The sequence below is a fragment of the Anolis sagrei genome, chromosome 3 (genome assembly GCF_037176765.1).
Source record: "Anolis sagrei isolate rAnoSag1 chromosome 3, rAnoSag1.mat, whole genome shotgun sequence".
Classification (NCBI taxonomy): domain Eukaryota; kingdom Metazoa; phylum Chordata; class Lepidosauria; order Squamata; family Dactyloidae; genus Anolis; species Anolis sagrei.
This window is the reverse complement of record NC_090023.1, coordinates 139,357-157,227: the sequence shown is the minus strand read 5'-3', so window position 1 is coordinate 157,227 and position 17,871 is coordinate 139,357. Positions and strand designations below refer to the sequence as shown.

General features: G+C 43.3%; 1 protein-coding gene across 1 annotated transcript in view; it reads left to right on the top strand.

Moving 5' to 3' along the window:
* Nucleotides 1-17,871, top strand: part of LOC132772380 (zinc finger and SCAN domain-containing protein 2-like) — a 38,974-nt gene that overhangs the window by 3,210 nt on the left and 17,893 nt on the right. The window contains exon 2 of the mRNA XM_067466357.1: nucleotides 8,947-11,068. Within this exon, the coding sequence (XP_067322458.1) occupies nucleotides 9,122-10,903 (1,782 nt within the window). The 5' untranslated portion in view covers nucleotides 8,947-9,121 and the 3' untranslated portion in view covers nucleotides 10,904-11,068. Of the gene's footprint in view, nucleotides 1-8,946 lie in introns of the transcript that reaches the window.

Genomic DNA, 17,871 nt, shown 5'->3' with positions numbered 1-17,871 from the left:
ATATGTAATTATTTATTGTGAAACATTTATTTCTAATTACAAATAAATGAAATTTTGACTTCAAGCATGTTGTAGCGTAGGTAACAGGCTTAATATAACAGCAGGGAACCTATGAATATGTTTACTGGTCAGCCTATCGGCCGAACTCCCGTAACTTCTTTCCATCATAGTTTGTGGCAGCCACACAAACAAAGTTTCTGGAGGAGAACAACTACTTTCAAAGTAAGGGCCACACAATTAAACAGGAAACAACACTTTCAAACCAGGAACAGATTTTTGATCTATAAATGTATTATTATGTTTATTTATACACCACTTTTTGTCTCCACAAGGAGACGGTAGGCCCTTCCAGACAGGCCCTATATCCCAGGATCTGATCCCAGGTTTTCTGCTTTAAACTGGATTAAATGAGTCTGCACTGCCGGATAATCTGGGATAAACAGAAACTTAAGCTGCTTTGGCCCCTTCCACAGAGCTAAATAAATACACACTTAACTGGCTTATATAATAAATAAATAAATATGGCAGTGCAGACTCTGATAATGCAATTAAAAGCAGATATTGTGGATTATCTGCCTTGATATTCCGGGTTATATGGGTGTTTGGAAGGGTCCTTTGAGGGCCCTTAAAGACAGGCTCTATATACCAGGATCTGATCCCAGGTCTTCTGTTTATCCCAGATTATCTGCCAGTGCAGACACATATAATCCAGTCTGAAGTAGAAAACCTGGGATCAGATCCTGGGATATAGAGCAATACAATTTCAACTCTCTATAAATATATGAGACAGTACAACAGAATTACATATCCCTGCTATACTTTAAAGCCTTTGATCTTTGATATTGTTGTTTTTAAATTGTTTTAATTTTTTTTTAAATTGTGTTAGATTTTAGCCTGTTCTTGTAAGCCGCTCCGAGCCCCAGGGGAGTGGCCGCATAGAAGTTTAATAAATAAAGAAAACAAAAAGCAGGCATGGGCCAGCTTGGGCCCTCCTTGTGTTGTGGACTTCAACTCCCATAATTCCTAGCAGCCAGTAGTGGAAGTCCAAAACACAAGGAGGGCCCAAGCTGGCCCATGCCTGCTTCAAACATTCAAGGGAATGCTATCAAAACACATTCAAAGCTAAATAGCCCAGCAGCCCCTCCCTTCCTTCCTGCCTTTTACAAGTTTTTAATGCGTAACATTTATTTATATTTTACTTCTGGATGTTATTATGTTTTGTGTGATTTTTGTTTTGTATTTTAAATTAAATGTGCTTTGATTTGTGTTGTATTGTGAGCTGCTGTGGGTCTCTTAGGGAGAAAAGCAGGGTATAAATAAAGATTATTAGTATTTATTATTATTTATGTATTTCCTTTGCTTCTATACGGCTGTATCTCAAGCCCGAAGGCGACTCACAGCGGTTCACAAACAGTAAAAACAGTAGAAACAGCAGTGGTTCCATGCAACATAGAACAATTGACTTAACACATTATCCATAAATTACCAATAAGCAGTTACAATGCACAATTATTACCAAAAACAACCGTACCCAATCTTCTCATCATCCAAGCGTAGTCCAGGTTCGTCGTCCATTGTTCCATTCCTATGTTCCATTACCAGATTGCACTAAATTACTCACGAGGGAGCGGCGCCGGGGAGGGGGTATTCCACACAAAGAGGGAAACCAGGCCAATATTGTGCTGCCTACCGACTTTCTGCCGTCTCTTTCTGACTCCCTGTACTGCAGCTCTGAAGCCCGGACAGCCTCCGAAGGCAATTCCTCCAGCTCCTGGAGCTTCCTGCCAGAGGTGGGACTGGACAAATTGGGAAGCCAAAGCCTGGAGGGCCGAGTGGAGACGGTGCCACTCTGCTCATGGGGAGCCCGGCTCAGCGTCTCCCCCCCCCCCCTGCTTCCTGCTCCTTCTTCAGACGCCGCTCATACCAGGTGCCCAGCTCTCCTTCACACAGATGCTTCCAGCTACCTAGCAACATCATCATCATAATCTTTAATTACTTATTAATCACCCTCCATCCGAGATGCTCCAGGAGATTTACAGTGCAGAAATTATACAGGATAAAACACATACATACAAATATTAAAATTAACACGGGTCAAATGCTCTAGTAAAAAGCCAGGTCTTAAGTGCTAGGATGAAATGCCCTGAGTCACGCATGGCTCATCTCAAAGAGGGAGGCCATAAGGAATCCCATAAGGCAGGAGGGGCAGAAACGGAGAAGGCCCACCTGCGCCTGGTGCTTCCCAAGGGCACTTCCCTAGGACCCGGCATATAGAGCAAATTGCGTTGGGATGGTCGTGGTGACTGTTGCAATCCAGAGCAGGGAACGAGGCCCTCAGATAACTATCCACCACACTTGGCTGTGAAAAACAATCCTTTTTTATTGAAGAAAAATGGTTACAAAATAAAGGAAAAATGCAAGTCAAAAGCCACAGCAAAATCAGCAAACATGAATTTAAATGGACAAAGCAAAACCAAAAGCCTCACTGGGAAATACTGGAACCTGTCAGCAATACACTAACCGTACTTGATATCCTAGAAATCTTCCCAAACTATGGCCAGGGAACCGGGAGAACTGCCAAGGTCTTCATCAATTCTGAAACGATGCCTGAACTGAGGGAATCAGCCTGGCGTATTGCAATTAAAACTCAAGGATCGGTTCCGTGAACCGCCCTTCTGTTTTGAAGCCAATGTTTTTAATTCTTGAATTCGGGAGGATCAACGCAAACTGAGTGATTTACTTCTGTCTTCCCAAATTTGGCCCCTTCTGTTGTCATTACAGTTAACAGGTGCAGAAGGGAGGGAAAGTTCAAGGTCTCCCTCTGAAACATTCTCATGAACATTGGTACTTTCATTTTCCAAACCTACAGCAGTTTCTTCCTCACTAATTTCAGGAGCATTGGCATCAAGAGGTACATTTCCACTAGCATCAGTAAATATACTTTCATTAGCATCAGGAGGAACAAATAGAGAATCAGGTTCAAGTTCAAACTCAGGCTGAACCCCAACAGCGACCTCCGATGATGGTAAGAGAGACGGTCTCTAAGATACAATGTCAGGACCAGCATCTTAGACAAACCACGATCCTCAATTGGGAGCCAGTGTAGATGCTGCAGCACTGGTGTTATATGGCATTTCATTTTTGTGCGTATCCTGGCTGCAGCATTCTGGACAATACGGAGCTTTCAGGTCATAGAAATAGGAAGGCCAACATACAAGGTGTCACAATAGTCCAGCCTAGATGTGACCTTGGCATGGATGACTGTGGTCGGAGCCTCATCTGACAGGGAAGCAACAAGGAAGTCCATCATGAGTCCCCTTCGGGGTGAGAAGGGCGGGGTAAAAGTAAACCAAATAAATAAATAAATAATAAATCTCAGCAGGAGGAGCCCCCAGTGACGCAGTGGGTTCAACCCCTGTGCCGGCAGGACTGAAGACTGACAGGTCGCAGGTTCGAATCTGGGGAGAGGCGGATGAGCTCCCTCTATTAGCTCCAGCTCCTCATGCGGGGACATGAGAGAAGCCTCCCACAAGGATGATAAAACATGGAAAATCATCCCGGCGTCCCCTGGAAAAAGCATGAATGAATGCCTATGCACACTGCACGCATCTTATTTGTGGTGCAAAAACCACTTAAAAACTACAATAATTAAAATGAAGAACAATTTTAACAAATATAAACTAATTAGTATTTCAATGGGAAGTGTGGACCTGCTTTTGGCTGATGAGATAGGATTGTTGTTGTTGTGTGCTTTGAAGTCGTTTCAGACTTAGGTTGACCCCGAGCAAGGGCCAGGTAAACGACCTTGGTGGGCTGTATGCGGCCCCCGGGCCTTAGTTTGAGGACCCCTGGTATAGACTCTTGATCCCTGGACTTTGTGTATTGAACTCTCGGCATGTGACCATTGGACTGGACCCTTTTGACTACGAAGTTATTTTTGCTATCAGTTTTTGTTTAGGTTCTTGTGGATTTTTTCGGGCTATAGAGCCATGTTCTAGAGGCATTTCTCCTGACGTTTCGCCTGCATCTATGGCAAGCATCCTCAGAGGGAGTGAGGACCTCACAACCTCTGAGGATGCTTGCCATAGATGCAGGCGAAACGTCAGGAGAAATGCCTCTAGAACATGGCTCTATAGCCCGAAAAAATCCACAAGAACCTAGTGATTCCAGTTTTTGTTTATTCTGTAGCTGAGTGCTATCTTTGTGTTTTATATTTTGGTCTGTTAAAACAGCCAGCAAGTAAGTGCTGTTTTAATTAAACTGTTTGATAAAACTGGGAGTTTTGATTAATCTCTACCTAAACAAGGTTGAGCCCTGGCAACGTGACAGATTCTAAGAAGGAGATTCCACCTGAACATGAGGAAGAACTTCCTGACTGGGAGAGAGAGAGAGCTGTTCAGCAGTGGAACTCTCTGCCCTGGAGAGAGTGTGTTAGAGGAAGGCTCCTTCTTTGGAGTCTTTTAAACAGAGGCTGGATGGCCATCCGTCAGGAGTGCTTTGAATGGAATTATCTTGCTTCTTGGCAGAATGGAGTTGGAGTGGGTTGCCCACGAGGCCTCTCCCAACTCTTCTTCAAAGGCAACCCCACGTAGAGCACGTGGCAGTACTCTGTACCCAGAGGGTGGCCCACTGTGGCCAAGTCGGACGTCCCAAGAGACGGGTGCAACTGCCGCACAAGCTTTATTTATTTATTTATTTATTTATTTGCAGTCTTTGTATTCTGCCCTTATCCTCACCCTGCAGGAGGGGAGTCAGGGTGGATTACCATGTACATAGACATGGAAAACATTCAATGCCATAGACACACAACATACATAGACAGACACTCAGAGGCTATTAACTTTCCAGCTTCTGGCCACCAGGAGAGCTGTCGCTTCCTCATTTGCAATCGTGACAGATTAGAGAGATGGGTCAAAACTAATAAAATGAAGTTCAACAATGACAAATGCAAGACACTCCACTTAGGCAGAAAATTTTAGTCGCTCTCCTCTGGACACATTCCAGCTTGTCAATCTCTCTCTTGAATTGTGGTGCCCAGAATTGGACACAATATTCCAGGTGTGGTCTAACCAAAGCGGAATAGAGCATGGGGAGCATGACTTCCCTAGATCTAGACACTATGCTCCTTTTGATGCAGGCCAAAATCCCATTGGCTTTTTTTGCCGCCACATCACATTGTTGGCTCATGTTTAACTTGTTGTCCACGAGGACTCCAAGATCTTTTTCACACGTACTGCTCTCGAGCCAGGCATCGTCCCCCATTTTGTATCTTTGCATTTCGTTTTTCCTGCCAAAGTGGAGTATCAGTCTTAGACTGATAAAACAAATTGAAACTTAACCCAGACAAGACAGGGATACTCCTTGTTAGACGGAAGGTAGAGAAGGGAATAGGGATCCAGCCTGTGCTGGATGGGGTCACGCTCCCCTGAAGACACAGGTCCACAGTTTGCAAGTCCTCCTGGAGGCCCAGGTGGCCGGGACGGCCCTTGCCCAATTAAAACTCGTGCGCCAACTGAGAGGTCAGACCAAGCGTGATCCCTGGGGAAGGCAATGGCAAATCACTCCAGTATCCTTGCCAAGAAAACTAAATGGACCAGTACAACCAGAGATATGTCGGTATGCCATTGGAAGATGGGACTCCCAGGTCGGAAGATGGCCAAAATGCTACTGGGGAGGAGCAGAGGATAAGTTCAACTAGCCCCAGATGTGATGACGCAGCTAGCTCAAAGCCGAAAGGAAGGCTAGCGGCCGACGGTACTGGAGGCGAACGACGAATCCGATGCTCTAAAGATCAACACACCATAGGAACCTGGAATGTAAGATCTATGAGCCAGGGCAAATTGGATGTTGTTATTGGTGAGATGTCAAGACTAAAGATAGACATTCTGGGGGTCAGCGAACTGAAATGGACTGGAATGGGCCACTTCACATCAGATGACCACCAGATCTACTACTGTGGACAAGAGGAACATCGAAGAAATGGAGTAGCCTTCATAATTAATAAGAAATTCGCTAAAGCGGTGCTTGGATACAACCCAAAAAATGACAGAATGATCTCAATTCGAGTGCAAGGAAAGCCTTTCAACATCACAGTGATCCAAATATATGCCCCAACCACAGCTGCTGAAGAAGCAGAAGTAGATCAGTTCTATGAGGATCTGCAGGACCTACTGGATAATACACCAAAAAGAGACATTATTTTCATTACAGGAGACTGGAATGCCAAGGTGGGAAGTCAAATGACAACTGGGATCACAGGCAAGCATGGTCTGGGAGAACAAAATGAAGCGGGACGCAGGCTGATAGAATTCTGCCAGGAAAACTCGCTGTGTATAACGAATACTCTCTTCCAACAACCTAAAAGACGGCTTTATACATGGACCTCACCAGATGGTCAGCACCGAAATCAGATTGACTACATCCTTTGCAGCCAAAGGTGGCGGACATCCATCCAGTCGGTGAAAACAAGACCTGGGGCTGACTGTAGCTCAGATCACGAACTTCTCATTGCTCAATTTAGAATAAAACTAAAGAGATCAGGGAAAATACACAGACCAGTTAGATATGATCTCACTAACATTCCTAGCGACTATACAGTGGAAGTGAAGAACAGATTTGAAGGACTAGATTTAGTAAACAGAGTCCCAGAAGAACTATGGACAGAAGTCCGAGACATTGTTCAGGAGGCGGCAACAAAGTACGTCCCAAAGAAAAAGAAAACCAAGAAGGCAAAATGGTTGTCTACTGAGACACTGGAAGTAGCCCAAGAAAGGAGGAAAGCAAAAGGAAACAGTGAAAAGGGGAGATATGCCCAGTTAAATGCGCAATTCCAGAGGTTAGCCAGAAGAGATAAGGAACTATTTTTAAATAAGCAATGCATGGAAGTGGAAGAAGACAACAGAATAGGAAGGACAAGAGACCTCTTCCAGAAAATTAGAAACATTGGAGGTAAATTTCAGGCAAAAATTGGTATGATAAGAAACAAAGATGGCAGGGACCTAACAGAAGCTGAAGAGATCAAGAGAAGGTGGCGAGACTATACAGAAGATCTGTATAGGAAGGATAACAATATCGAGGATAGCTTTGACGGTGTGGTGAATGAATTAGAACCAGACATCCTGAGGAGTGAGGTTGAATGGGCCTTAAGAAGCATTGCTAACAACAAGGCAGCAGGAGATGATGGGATCCCAGCTGAACTGTTTAAAATCTTAAAAGATGATGGTGTCAAGGTGATGCATGCCATTTGCCAGCAAATATGGAAAACACAAGAATGGCCATCAGACTGGAAAAAATCAACCTATATCCCCATACCAAAAAAGGGAAATGCGAAAGACTGCTCCAACTTCCGTACAGTGGCCCTTATTTCTCATGCCAGTAAGGTAATGCTCAAGATCCTGCAAGGAAGACTCCAGCAAGACATGGAGCGAGAGTTGCCAGATGTTCAAGCTGGGTTTAGAAAAGGCAGAGGAACGAGAGACCAGATTGCCAATATCCGCTGGATAATGGAGAAAGGCAGGGAGTTTCAGAAAAACATCTACTTCTGCTTCATTGACTATTCTAAAGCCTTTGACTGTGTGGATCATAATAAATTGTGGCAAGTTCTTGGTGGGATGGGCATCCCAAGCCACCTTGTCTCTCTCCTGAGGAATCTGTACAAGGACCAAGTAGCAACAGTCAGAACTGACCACGGAACAACAGACTGGTTCAAGATTGGGAAAGGCGTGCGGCAAGGCTGCATCCTCTCACCCAACCTTTTTAACTTGTATGCAGAACACATCATGCGATGTGCGGGGCTGGATGAATGCAAAGCTGGGGTGAAAATTGCTGGAAGAAACATTAACAACCTCAGATATGCAGATGACACCACTCTGGTGGCCGAAAGCGAGGAGGAGCTGAGGAGCCTTCTAATCAAGGTGAAAGAAGAAAGCGCAAAAGCCGGGTTGCAGTTAAACGTCAAAAAAACCAAGATTATGGCAACAAGAATGATTGACAACTGGAAAATAGAGGGAGAAACCGTGGAGGCCGTGACAGACTTTGTATTTCTAGGTGCAAAGATTACTGCAGATGCAGACTGTAGCCAGGAAATCAGAAGACGCTTACTTCTTGGGAGGAGAGCAATGTCCAGTCTCGATAAAATAGTGAAGAGTAGAGACATCAGACTGGCAACAAAGATCCGCCTAGTCAAAGCCATGGTATTCCCTGTAGTAACCTACGGATGTGAGAGCTGGACCTTAGGGAAGGCTGAGCGAAGGAAGATAGATGCTTTTGAGCTGTGGTGTTGGAGGAAAGTGCTGAGAGTGCCTTGGACTGCAAGAAGATCCAACCAGTCCATCCTCCAGGAAATAAAGCCCGACTGCTCACTGGAGGGAAAGATACTAGAGACAAAGTTGAAGTACTTTGGCCACATCATGAGGAGACAGGAAAGCCTAGAGAAGACAATTATGCTGGGGAAAGTGGAAGGCAAAAGGAAGAGGGGCCGACCAAGGGCAAGATGGATGGATGGCATCCTTGAAGTGACTGGACTGACCTTGAAGGAGCTGGGGGTGGTAACGGCCGACAGGGAGCTCTGGCGTAGGCTGGTCCATGAGGTCACGAAGAGTCGGAGACGACTGAACGAATGAACAACAACAACAACAACTGCAGCCATTCCTAGAGAAGCCAGATGTGGTCACGGTAGTCCTTAGTCACATCCCATGTGGATTACTGCCATGTTCTCTACGCTTGGCTGCCCCGGAAGAGGGCTTGAAAACTTCAGCTGGTCCAAAGAGCTGCAGCCAGGTTGTTTTAATGTTTGCATGTTTGTATATCTTAAATTGTATGCTGATGTTTTATGTTAAACTGCTTTGAGTCTCCATGAGGGGAGATTAAAGCAAGCCGTAAATCAATATAATAATAATAATAATAATAATAATAATAATAATAACCTTTTGCTTCTTTCATAACCAGTTAAATGAGGATTCTATGGAGCCACCGCTTGGATGGAGTAAAGAAACCAATAATATAGGAAGAAGAAGAAATCCTCTCAAGGTGATGATCTTGCAGAATTCTTGACGTAGCAGATAAGAAAGAAAAAAAGAGTCAAGTATCTGCATTGCAATTAAATACCCTTATTACTGTTGATATGGCGGAGAAACCCCATACATGCTTAGCCTGTGGACAGAGCTTCACCTACAGTTCAGGCCTACGTTCACATCAAAGGAGTCACACTGGAGAGAAACCCTTTCAATGCCTGGAGTGTGGACAGTGCTTCACTCACAATTCACATCTACGTAGACATCAAAGGATCCACACTGGGGAGAAACCCTTTACATGCCTGGAGTGTGGAATGAGCTTCACGCAGAGGGGAAGCCTAGGTAGACATCAAAGGACTCACACTGGGGAGCAACCCTATAAATGTCTGGAATGTGGAAAGAGCTTCACTGAGACTGGAAACCTACGTAAACATCAAAGGACTCACACTGGGGAGAAACCCTATACATGCTTAGCATGTGGACAGAGCTTCACTCACAGTTCCGGTCTACGTTCACATCAAAGGACTCACACTGGGGAGAAACCCTATCAATGCCTGGAGTGCGGACAGAGCTTCACTGTGACTGGAAACCTACATAGGCATCAAAGGACTCACACTGGGGAGAAGCCCTATACATGCATAGAGTGTGGACAGAGCTTCACCGACATTTCAGGTCTACGTTCACATCAAAGGACTCACACTGGGGAGAAACCCTTTAAATGCCTGGAGTGTGGAAAGAGTTTCTCTCAGAGTGAACATCTACGTTCACATCAAAGGACTCACACTGGGGAGAAACCCTATACATGCCTAGAGTGTGGACAGAGCTTCACTAAGAGTGCAAATCTACGTAGACATGAAAGGACTCATACTGGGGAGAAACCATATACATGCTTTGAATGTGGGCAGAGCTTCTCTCAGCGTGGAAGTCTATATTCACATCAAAGGACTCACACTGGGGAGAAACCTTATAAATGCCTCTACTGTGAACAGAGTTTCACTCATAGTAAAAGTCTACATTCACATCAAAGGACTCACACTGGGGAGAAACCCTATACATGCCTGGAGTGTGGAATGAGCTTCACCCAAGTGGGACATCTACACTCACATCAAAGGACTCACACTGGGGAGAAACCCTATACGTGCCTAGAGTGTGGACAGAGCTTCACTGAGACTGGAAGCCTAGGCAGACATCAAAGGACTCACACTGGGGAGAAACCCTATAAATGCCTAGAGTGTGGAGAGAGCTTCACTCAAAGTTCAGGTCTACATTCACATCAAAGGATTCACACTGGGAAGAAACCCTATAAATGCCTGGAATGTGGAAGGAATTTTACTCAGAGTTCAAATCTACGTTCCCATCAAAGGACTCACACTGGGGAGAAACCCTATACATGCCTGGAGTGTGGAATGAGCTTTACCCGAATGGGACATCTACACTCACATCAAAGGACTCACACTGGGGAGAAACCCTACACATGCCTAGAGTGTGGACAGAGTTTCACTGAGACTGGAAGCCTACGTAGACATCAAAGGACTCACACTGGGGAGAAACCCTATACATGCATACAGTGTGGACAGAGCTTCACTGAGACTGGAAGCTTACGTAAACATCAAAGGACTCACACTGGGGAGAAACCCTATACATGCCTGGAGTGTGGACAGAGCTTCACTGAGACTGGAAGCTTACGTAAACATCAGAGGATTCATACTGGAGAGAAACCCTATACATGCCTGGAGTGTGGACAGAGCTTCACTGAGACTGGAAGCCTACATAAACATCAAAGGACTCACACTGGGGAGAAACCTTATACATGCATAGAGTGTGGAAAGAGCTTCACTCAGAGTGGAAGTCTACGTTCACATCAAAGGACTCACTGGGGAGAAACCCTATAAATGCCTGGAGTGTGGACAGAGCTTCACCCAAAGTTCAGGTCTATGTTCACATCAAAGGACTCACTGGGGAGAAACCCTATAAATGCCTGGAGTGTGGACAGAGCTTCACCCAAAGTTCAGGTCTATGTTCACATCAAAGGACTCACACTGGGGAGAAACCCTATAGCATGTGAAAAGAACTTCTTGGATAGTTGAACTGTACATAGACATAGAATTCACATTGGAGAAAATAGTGATATCTGACCCCAGAGACACTTTCGAAGACAGAGTTTTCCAAACTTTTCTTGTTGCTGATACACTTTTTCGACATACATCCTTTTGTGACATGATAATTCGGTTTAACTGGCATACTGGATCATAGAGTTGGAAGAGAATTCATGGGCCATCCAGTCCAACCCCCTGCCGAGAAGCAGGAAAATCACATTCATTTTCAACCTCAGCAACATGTAGTGGAGGTTAAGGCAAGAGTAAAGGTTTTCCCCCGACATTAAGTCCAGTCGTGTCCTACTCTGGGGGTTGGTGCTCATCTCCTATGAAGAGCTGGCGTGGTCCATAGTCACCTCCAAGGTCATGTGGCCGGCGTGACTGCATGGAGTGCTGTTACCTTCCTGCCAGAACGGTACCTATCGGTCTCTCACATTTGCATGTTTGGAAGAACTGCTAGGTTGGCAGAAGTTGGGGTAGCAGCAGGAGCTTTCCCCGGATTCGAACCTGCAACCTTTTGATCAGCAGGTTCACCAGCTCTGTGGTTTAACCCTCTGTGCCACCGGGGGCTCCACCGGAGGGTAAACCAACCCCATATAAGATGTTCAAGATATGTATATAGGATGGGTGGAGTCACGCCCCGATGAACGGTGGCTGAGTTCACTGGCTCCAGAGGGATTTCCTGGTTACACTATCTACAAATTAAGGAATATTACAATCAAGATAAAAAATAGGCTTCAATTTGAAAGAATCTAATTGGGACAAAATTATAATCAATTGTTAGACTGGCATACAGAATTGGAAGTAGTTAAGAACTGTATGATAAGATGGTTGGAAAATTTACGACGTCACATACATATGAAAGAATGGGAACAAATTTGGACAAAAAAGTCAAAATATACTTATGCTATGGACTTAAAAGAAAATTTCCTAAAAATGTTTCATAGATGGTATATTACCCCAAAGAAATTAGGACTCATGTATAAAAAATGCAAGTAAAACGTGTTGGAAATGCAAGGACCAGGAGGGCAGTTTTTCCACATGTGGTGGACTTGTAAAGAAGCCCCAAAATACTGGGAAATAATACACGAGGAGTCCCAATATATACTTGGAATTAAATTTGGAAGAAAACCCGAATGTTATCTCCTAGGTCTTACAGACTCTGATTTAAATTTGGATCATAATAAAGATATTCTATTTACTTACATCTCTAAGGTGGCAAGAATCTCATATGCCAAGTTTTGGAAATTAAATAAAACTCCAGATAGGGAAGGTTGGATGAGTAAATTAAGAGAAATCAGAGACATGGACAAATTAACTTTTTTTGAAGTCGAATTCGGGAAGCCCAATAAGAAGAACGGACTGGACACTTTTTGATGTTTATGAAAAAGGAAAAAAATCAGAAAGATAATTTTGAGAGGTGTTTTTCTGAATAATATAGACATTCTTTTCTGTTTAAATTTTTAATAAAATTAGGAAGATACAGACAAAAAGTAATGGCGGCGAAAGCACAGAATGGAAGTCATCGGACATATTTTTATTCTATCTCTCTCTTTTTTTGGGGGGGGGGGGGTTGGAGCTTCGACCACCATATTTCTTCTCTATTATTCTGACTTTCCTATAAAATGAATGTTCCCCCACTTTCCATGTGAATATTTCTTAGTTCTATTTCGTAGTTTCATTTCTTTTTTCTTCCTTCTTTTACTATCGATGATATACTAATAACAAATATATTTTTTAAAAAGAGAACACATCATGATTAATGTCTGCTAGAAGAGATAAAGACCGTAAATCTAAATTAACTACTACAAAAGTTACAGAATATTTTTTAAGAGCCAGAGCAAAACCTTCGGACAGAAGCTTAGACAGACTGTCTGCGCGGCGAGTTTCAGAGACAGAGAGACAAAGAGCAAAGGAGGAAGGAGAAGTAGTAATGGCGGCAAAGCATGACAAGGGAGCACCCCAGGAGCCCCAAGAGCCACCACATTTAGAACTCTTAGTACAATTTACGACACAAATGGAAGAATTAAGAAATATGATTTTGGAAAGCACTTTAAAGATCACATCTAGTATTAAGAATCTGGAGTTGCAAGTTGCTGATTGTAAAGATCCCTTACCTTTCCAGCCTGGATGGCAGGGCCTAGAGGAGGCAGGCTAGTTAGTTTCAGCTTTAGAAGGCCTGGCAGAAAGCAGCAGGAGCCATTTTAGTTCAGGGAAAGCACCATTTTAGAGAGGGGGAGTGGCCTAGGCCTGAGTCAGCATTAGAACGGCCAGGATTGGTTTAGAAAAGGGGGCGGAGTTTAGAAAGGTTTGGAGGGAAAGAAGAGGGCTTTTTCAGTCAGTCAGTCTGTTGTTGTTGGAGTTTAGAGCAGGATTAGAGAAGTAGTTTTAGGAGTTTGTGTTTTGGAGATTAGTTAAGAGAAGGCAGTTTGCCTTAGGTTTGCCAGCAAAGGAAGCTGTAGCAAACTGGAGCAGCTATCAGGGAGGGATAGTTGGATTGTAGTTAGCTAGGCCACAGTTTAGGGCAGCTAAGCTACAGATGTATCCTGACAGAGATTCAGTTCCCGTCAAGTGTACTTGTTTTTAAAGAGAAGACCATCTCTGTATTAGTAACAAAGAAAGAGCCATTACATGTAACCATTACGCTTGAAAGACAAGAACCAATATTTTCTCTGTAACAGCCAAGCTTATTAAACAGCATTTACTTTCTTCTGTATTTCTCTCAATAAACTTTCCCTGATTATTTTTTTAAAACCTGAAAAGCCTGAGTCAAGTGTGCCTTTGTGGCTATAGTTCTTTTTCAATCAACCTCAACTGTTTTCCTTTAAAGAAGCAAATAAGAAGACACAGTGCTTGGTGGTCTTTAAAAATCCCTTTTAATATTTTTGGAGCAGCTAGGGTGTTCCTGTACATTACAGTGTTGGTGGCAGCGGAAGTTAATTAGAGAGACATCCCCTCAAACTATATATTGATGGCAGTGTTGCGGTATTGATCGTATGGCCATCTACGAGCCTTTATACTGATCAGGCTGAGAAAACAACTTCCTTAGAAAGAAAGGCTGACTCCTTGGAGTCAAAGATGGAAACGGCGGAACAGCAGATGACGTCCAATACTAAAGATCTACATCAGCTACAAATTGTCTCTCACAGACATGATTTAAATTTTATCTCATTGGCAGACAGAAGATCGAACATTAGGATCAGGAACTTTACAGAAAACCAAACAGAGACTTTAAGAAAAACAATAATAAATTGGATCTGGGAAATAACAAAAGAGGATTGGCAGCAGTCTCAGTTTGTTCGTATTCATCGTGTTGGACCCAGGAAAACAACCTCCAACCTCCAGGGATATTATAATAAGATTCTCAAGCTATTACTACAAAGATTAATTCATGCAAGCCACCAAATAAATTTATATATAAATATATTAAGGAGGATCAGTGTGGGTTTATAGGAGGAAGACAAATGTCAAATTTAATGGGTAGGGTATTAAACGCAATTCATAGTATTAAAAAAGAAATTTAGCGGCAGGAGTCTTAGCTTTAGATATTTATAAGGTGTTTGATAGTGTATCCTGGCAGACAATGAAATTAATACTAGATAAATTTGGATTTGGAGAAAAATTTAGAAACCTAATTGATAAATTATTTTCAAAAAATTATGGTTTACAGGGAAAATAGATATAACATGAGGCAAACGGCAGCGATGTCCTCTTTCCCCAATTTTATTCGCAATTGTAACGGAACTATTTGCTAATGTAATAAGAGACGATAGTAGTATAAAAGGAATAGGAATAAAAGAGAATTATGAAATAAATTTGTTTGCAGATGATACCCTTTTATCAGTGGAACATCCAATAAAACAATGGGAGAAAATTAAGGCTCATTTAACAGAATTCAGATTAGCATAGCGCAAGGGCAGATGTCTTCACTGTGTCTGGTTGTGATCCCCAGGTTGTGCCAGTCAGCTTTCGTATGATGTTGTTTCTAGCGCCCACTTTTTGTTTGATGTTCAGGCAGTGCTTCTTGTAGGTAAGAGCACGGTCCAGAGGGACTCCCAGGTATTTGGGTGCGCTGCAATGCTCCAGTGGGATTCCTTCCCAGGTAATCCTCAGAGCTCGGGATGCTTGTCTGTTCTTAAGGTGAAAGGCGCATGTCTGTGTTTTAGATGGGTTAGGGATCACTGCTGAGTATGCATGCCCAGTGTGGAACACATCTCATCACACTAAAACAGTGGATGTGGCTCTTAATGAGACATGCCGCATTATCACGGGGTGTCTGCGCCCCACACCACTGGAGAAATTACACTGCTTAGCTGGTATTGCACCACCTGACATCCGCCGGGAAGTTACAGCCAATAGTGAAAGGACCAAGGCATTGACATCTCCAGCTCATCCCCTGTTTGGGTATTAGCCAGCACGTCAACGACTTAAATCAAGACATAGTTTTCTTAGATCTACAGAGACACTCGCTGGAACACCCCAGCAAGCGAGAGTCCAAAAGTGGCAGGCCCAAACCCAGCACCTCAATTCATGGGTGATACCAGATGAGAGACTCCCCCCTGGGCACTCAGAAGACTGGGCGACTTGGAAGGCGCTGAACAGATTGCGCTCGGGCACCACGAGATGCAGAGCCAATCTTAAGAAATGGGGCTACAGGGTGGAATCCTCGGCATGCGAGTGCGGAGAAGAACAAACCACTGACCACCTGCTGCAATGCACCCTGAGCCCTGCCACATGCACGATGGAGGACCTTCTTGCGGCAACCCCAGAGGCACTCCAAGTGGCCAGACACTGGTCAAAGGACATTTAACCAAATACCAAATTTACAAAATCTGTGTGGTTTTTTTTTTCTTTCTTTTTTTTTTCTTTTTAATCTCTGTGTTTGTTTTGCTCTGTTAGAATTGTAATACAATGGTTGCTGATGACACGATAAATAAATAACAGAATTCAGATTAATAACAGGTTTACAAATTAATTGGAACAAATCAGAAATGATGGTATTTAACTATCGAGAAGAAGAGATAAAAATATAAAACAGGAGGGGAAAATAAAATAACGAAACGATTAAATATTTAGGGATAAATTTAACTAAAGAATTAAAAAAACCAGAAGTAAACAATTTAACCAAATTAAGAAAGGAAATTGATAGGAAATTAATGGAATACAACAAGCTCAAACTATCATGGTCCGGTAGGATAGCATTAGTTAAAATGAAGATATTACCCAAACTAAAATTTCTATTGCTACTCGTAGAAATCTCAGAAATAAAAAACTGGCAAAACATGTTAAATTTGTATGGTAATGGGAACAAAAAGCAAGAATAAATAAAAGCTTGTGGTATAAATCTCAGAAAGAGCGAGGTCTTGGACTACCAAACCTCAAGTTATATTATCATTCAAATCAAATAAGATATATCGTAGAAAGTTTAGCAAAACAAAAGAACTTGGAGTTGCTGGAAGAAGATGATAAAAAATTAGAAGTGAAATTAGAATATATTTGCATAGGGGTAATAGAGAAAAGGGTAAAAAGAAATGGTATAATAATTTAAACAACCCCCTTTTTAAAAATTATTTTAGAGATTTGGGGGAGATATAAAAACCCCTAATGCCAGGGATTTCTCCTTTCATAGAATCATAGAATCAAAGAGTTGGAAGAGACCTCATGGGCCATCCAGTCCAACCCCCTGCCAACAAGCAGGAATATTGCATTCAAATCACCCCTGACAGATGGCCATCCAGCCTCTGCTTAAAAGCTTCCAAAGAAGGAGCCTCCACCACACTCCGGGGCAGAGAGTTCCACTGCTGAACGGCTCTCACAGTCAGGAAGTTCTTCCTAATGTTCAGATGGAAGCTCCTCTCTTGTAGTTTGAAGCCATTGTCCCATTGCGTCCTAGTCTCCAAGGAAGCAGAAAACAAGCTTGCTCCCTCCTCCTCCCTGTGGCTTCCTCTCACATATTTATACATGGCCCTCATCATATCTCCTCTCAGCCTTCTCTTCTTCAGGCTAAACATGCCCAGTTCCCTAAGCCGCTCCTCATAGGGCTTATTCTCCAGACCCTTGATCATTTGAGTCGCCCTCCTCTGGACACATTCCAGCTTGTCAATATCTCTCTTGAATTGTGGTGCCCAGAATTGGACACAATATTCCAGATGTGGTCTAACCAAAGCAGAATAGAGCATGGGGAGCATTACTTCCTTAGATCTAGACACTATGGTCCTATTGATGCAGGCCAAAATCCCATTGGCTTTTTTTGCCGCCGCATCATATTGTTGGCTCATGTTCACCTTCCACCCCACGAGGACTCCAAGATCTTTTCCACACATACTGCTCTCGAGCCAGGCATTGTCCCCCATTCTGTATCTTTGCATTTCATTTTTTCTGCCAAAGTGGAGTATCTTGCATTTGTCACTGTTGAACTTCATTTTGTTAGTTTTGGCCCATCTCTCTAATCTCTCAAGATCGTTTTGAATTCTGCTCCTGTCCTCTGGACTATTGGCTATCCCTCCCAATTTGGTGTCGTCTGCAAACCTGATGATCATGCCTTCTAGCCCTTCATCTAAGTCATTAATAAAGATCCTGAACAGGACCGGGCCCAGGACGGAACCCTGCTTGTGGCACTTCACTTGTCACTTCTTTCCAGGATGAAGAGGAAGCATTAGTGAGCACTCTCTGTGTTCGTCCCTTTAACCAATTCCAGATCCACCTCACCGTAGTTTTGCCTAGCCCACATTGGCCTAGTTTCCTTGCCAGAAGGTCATGGGGGA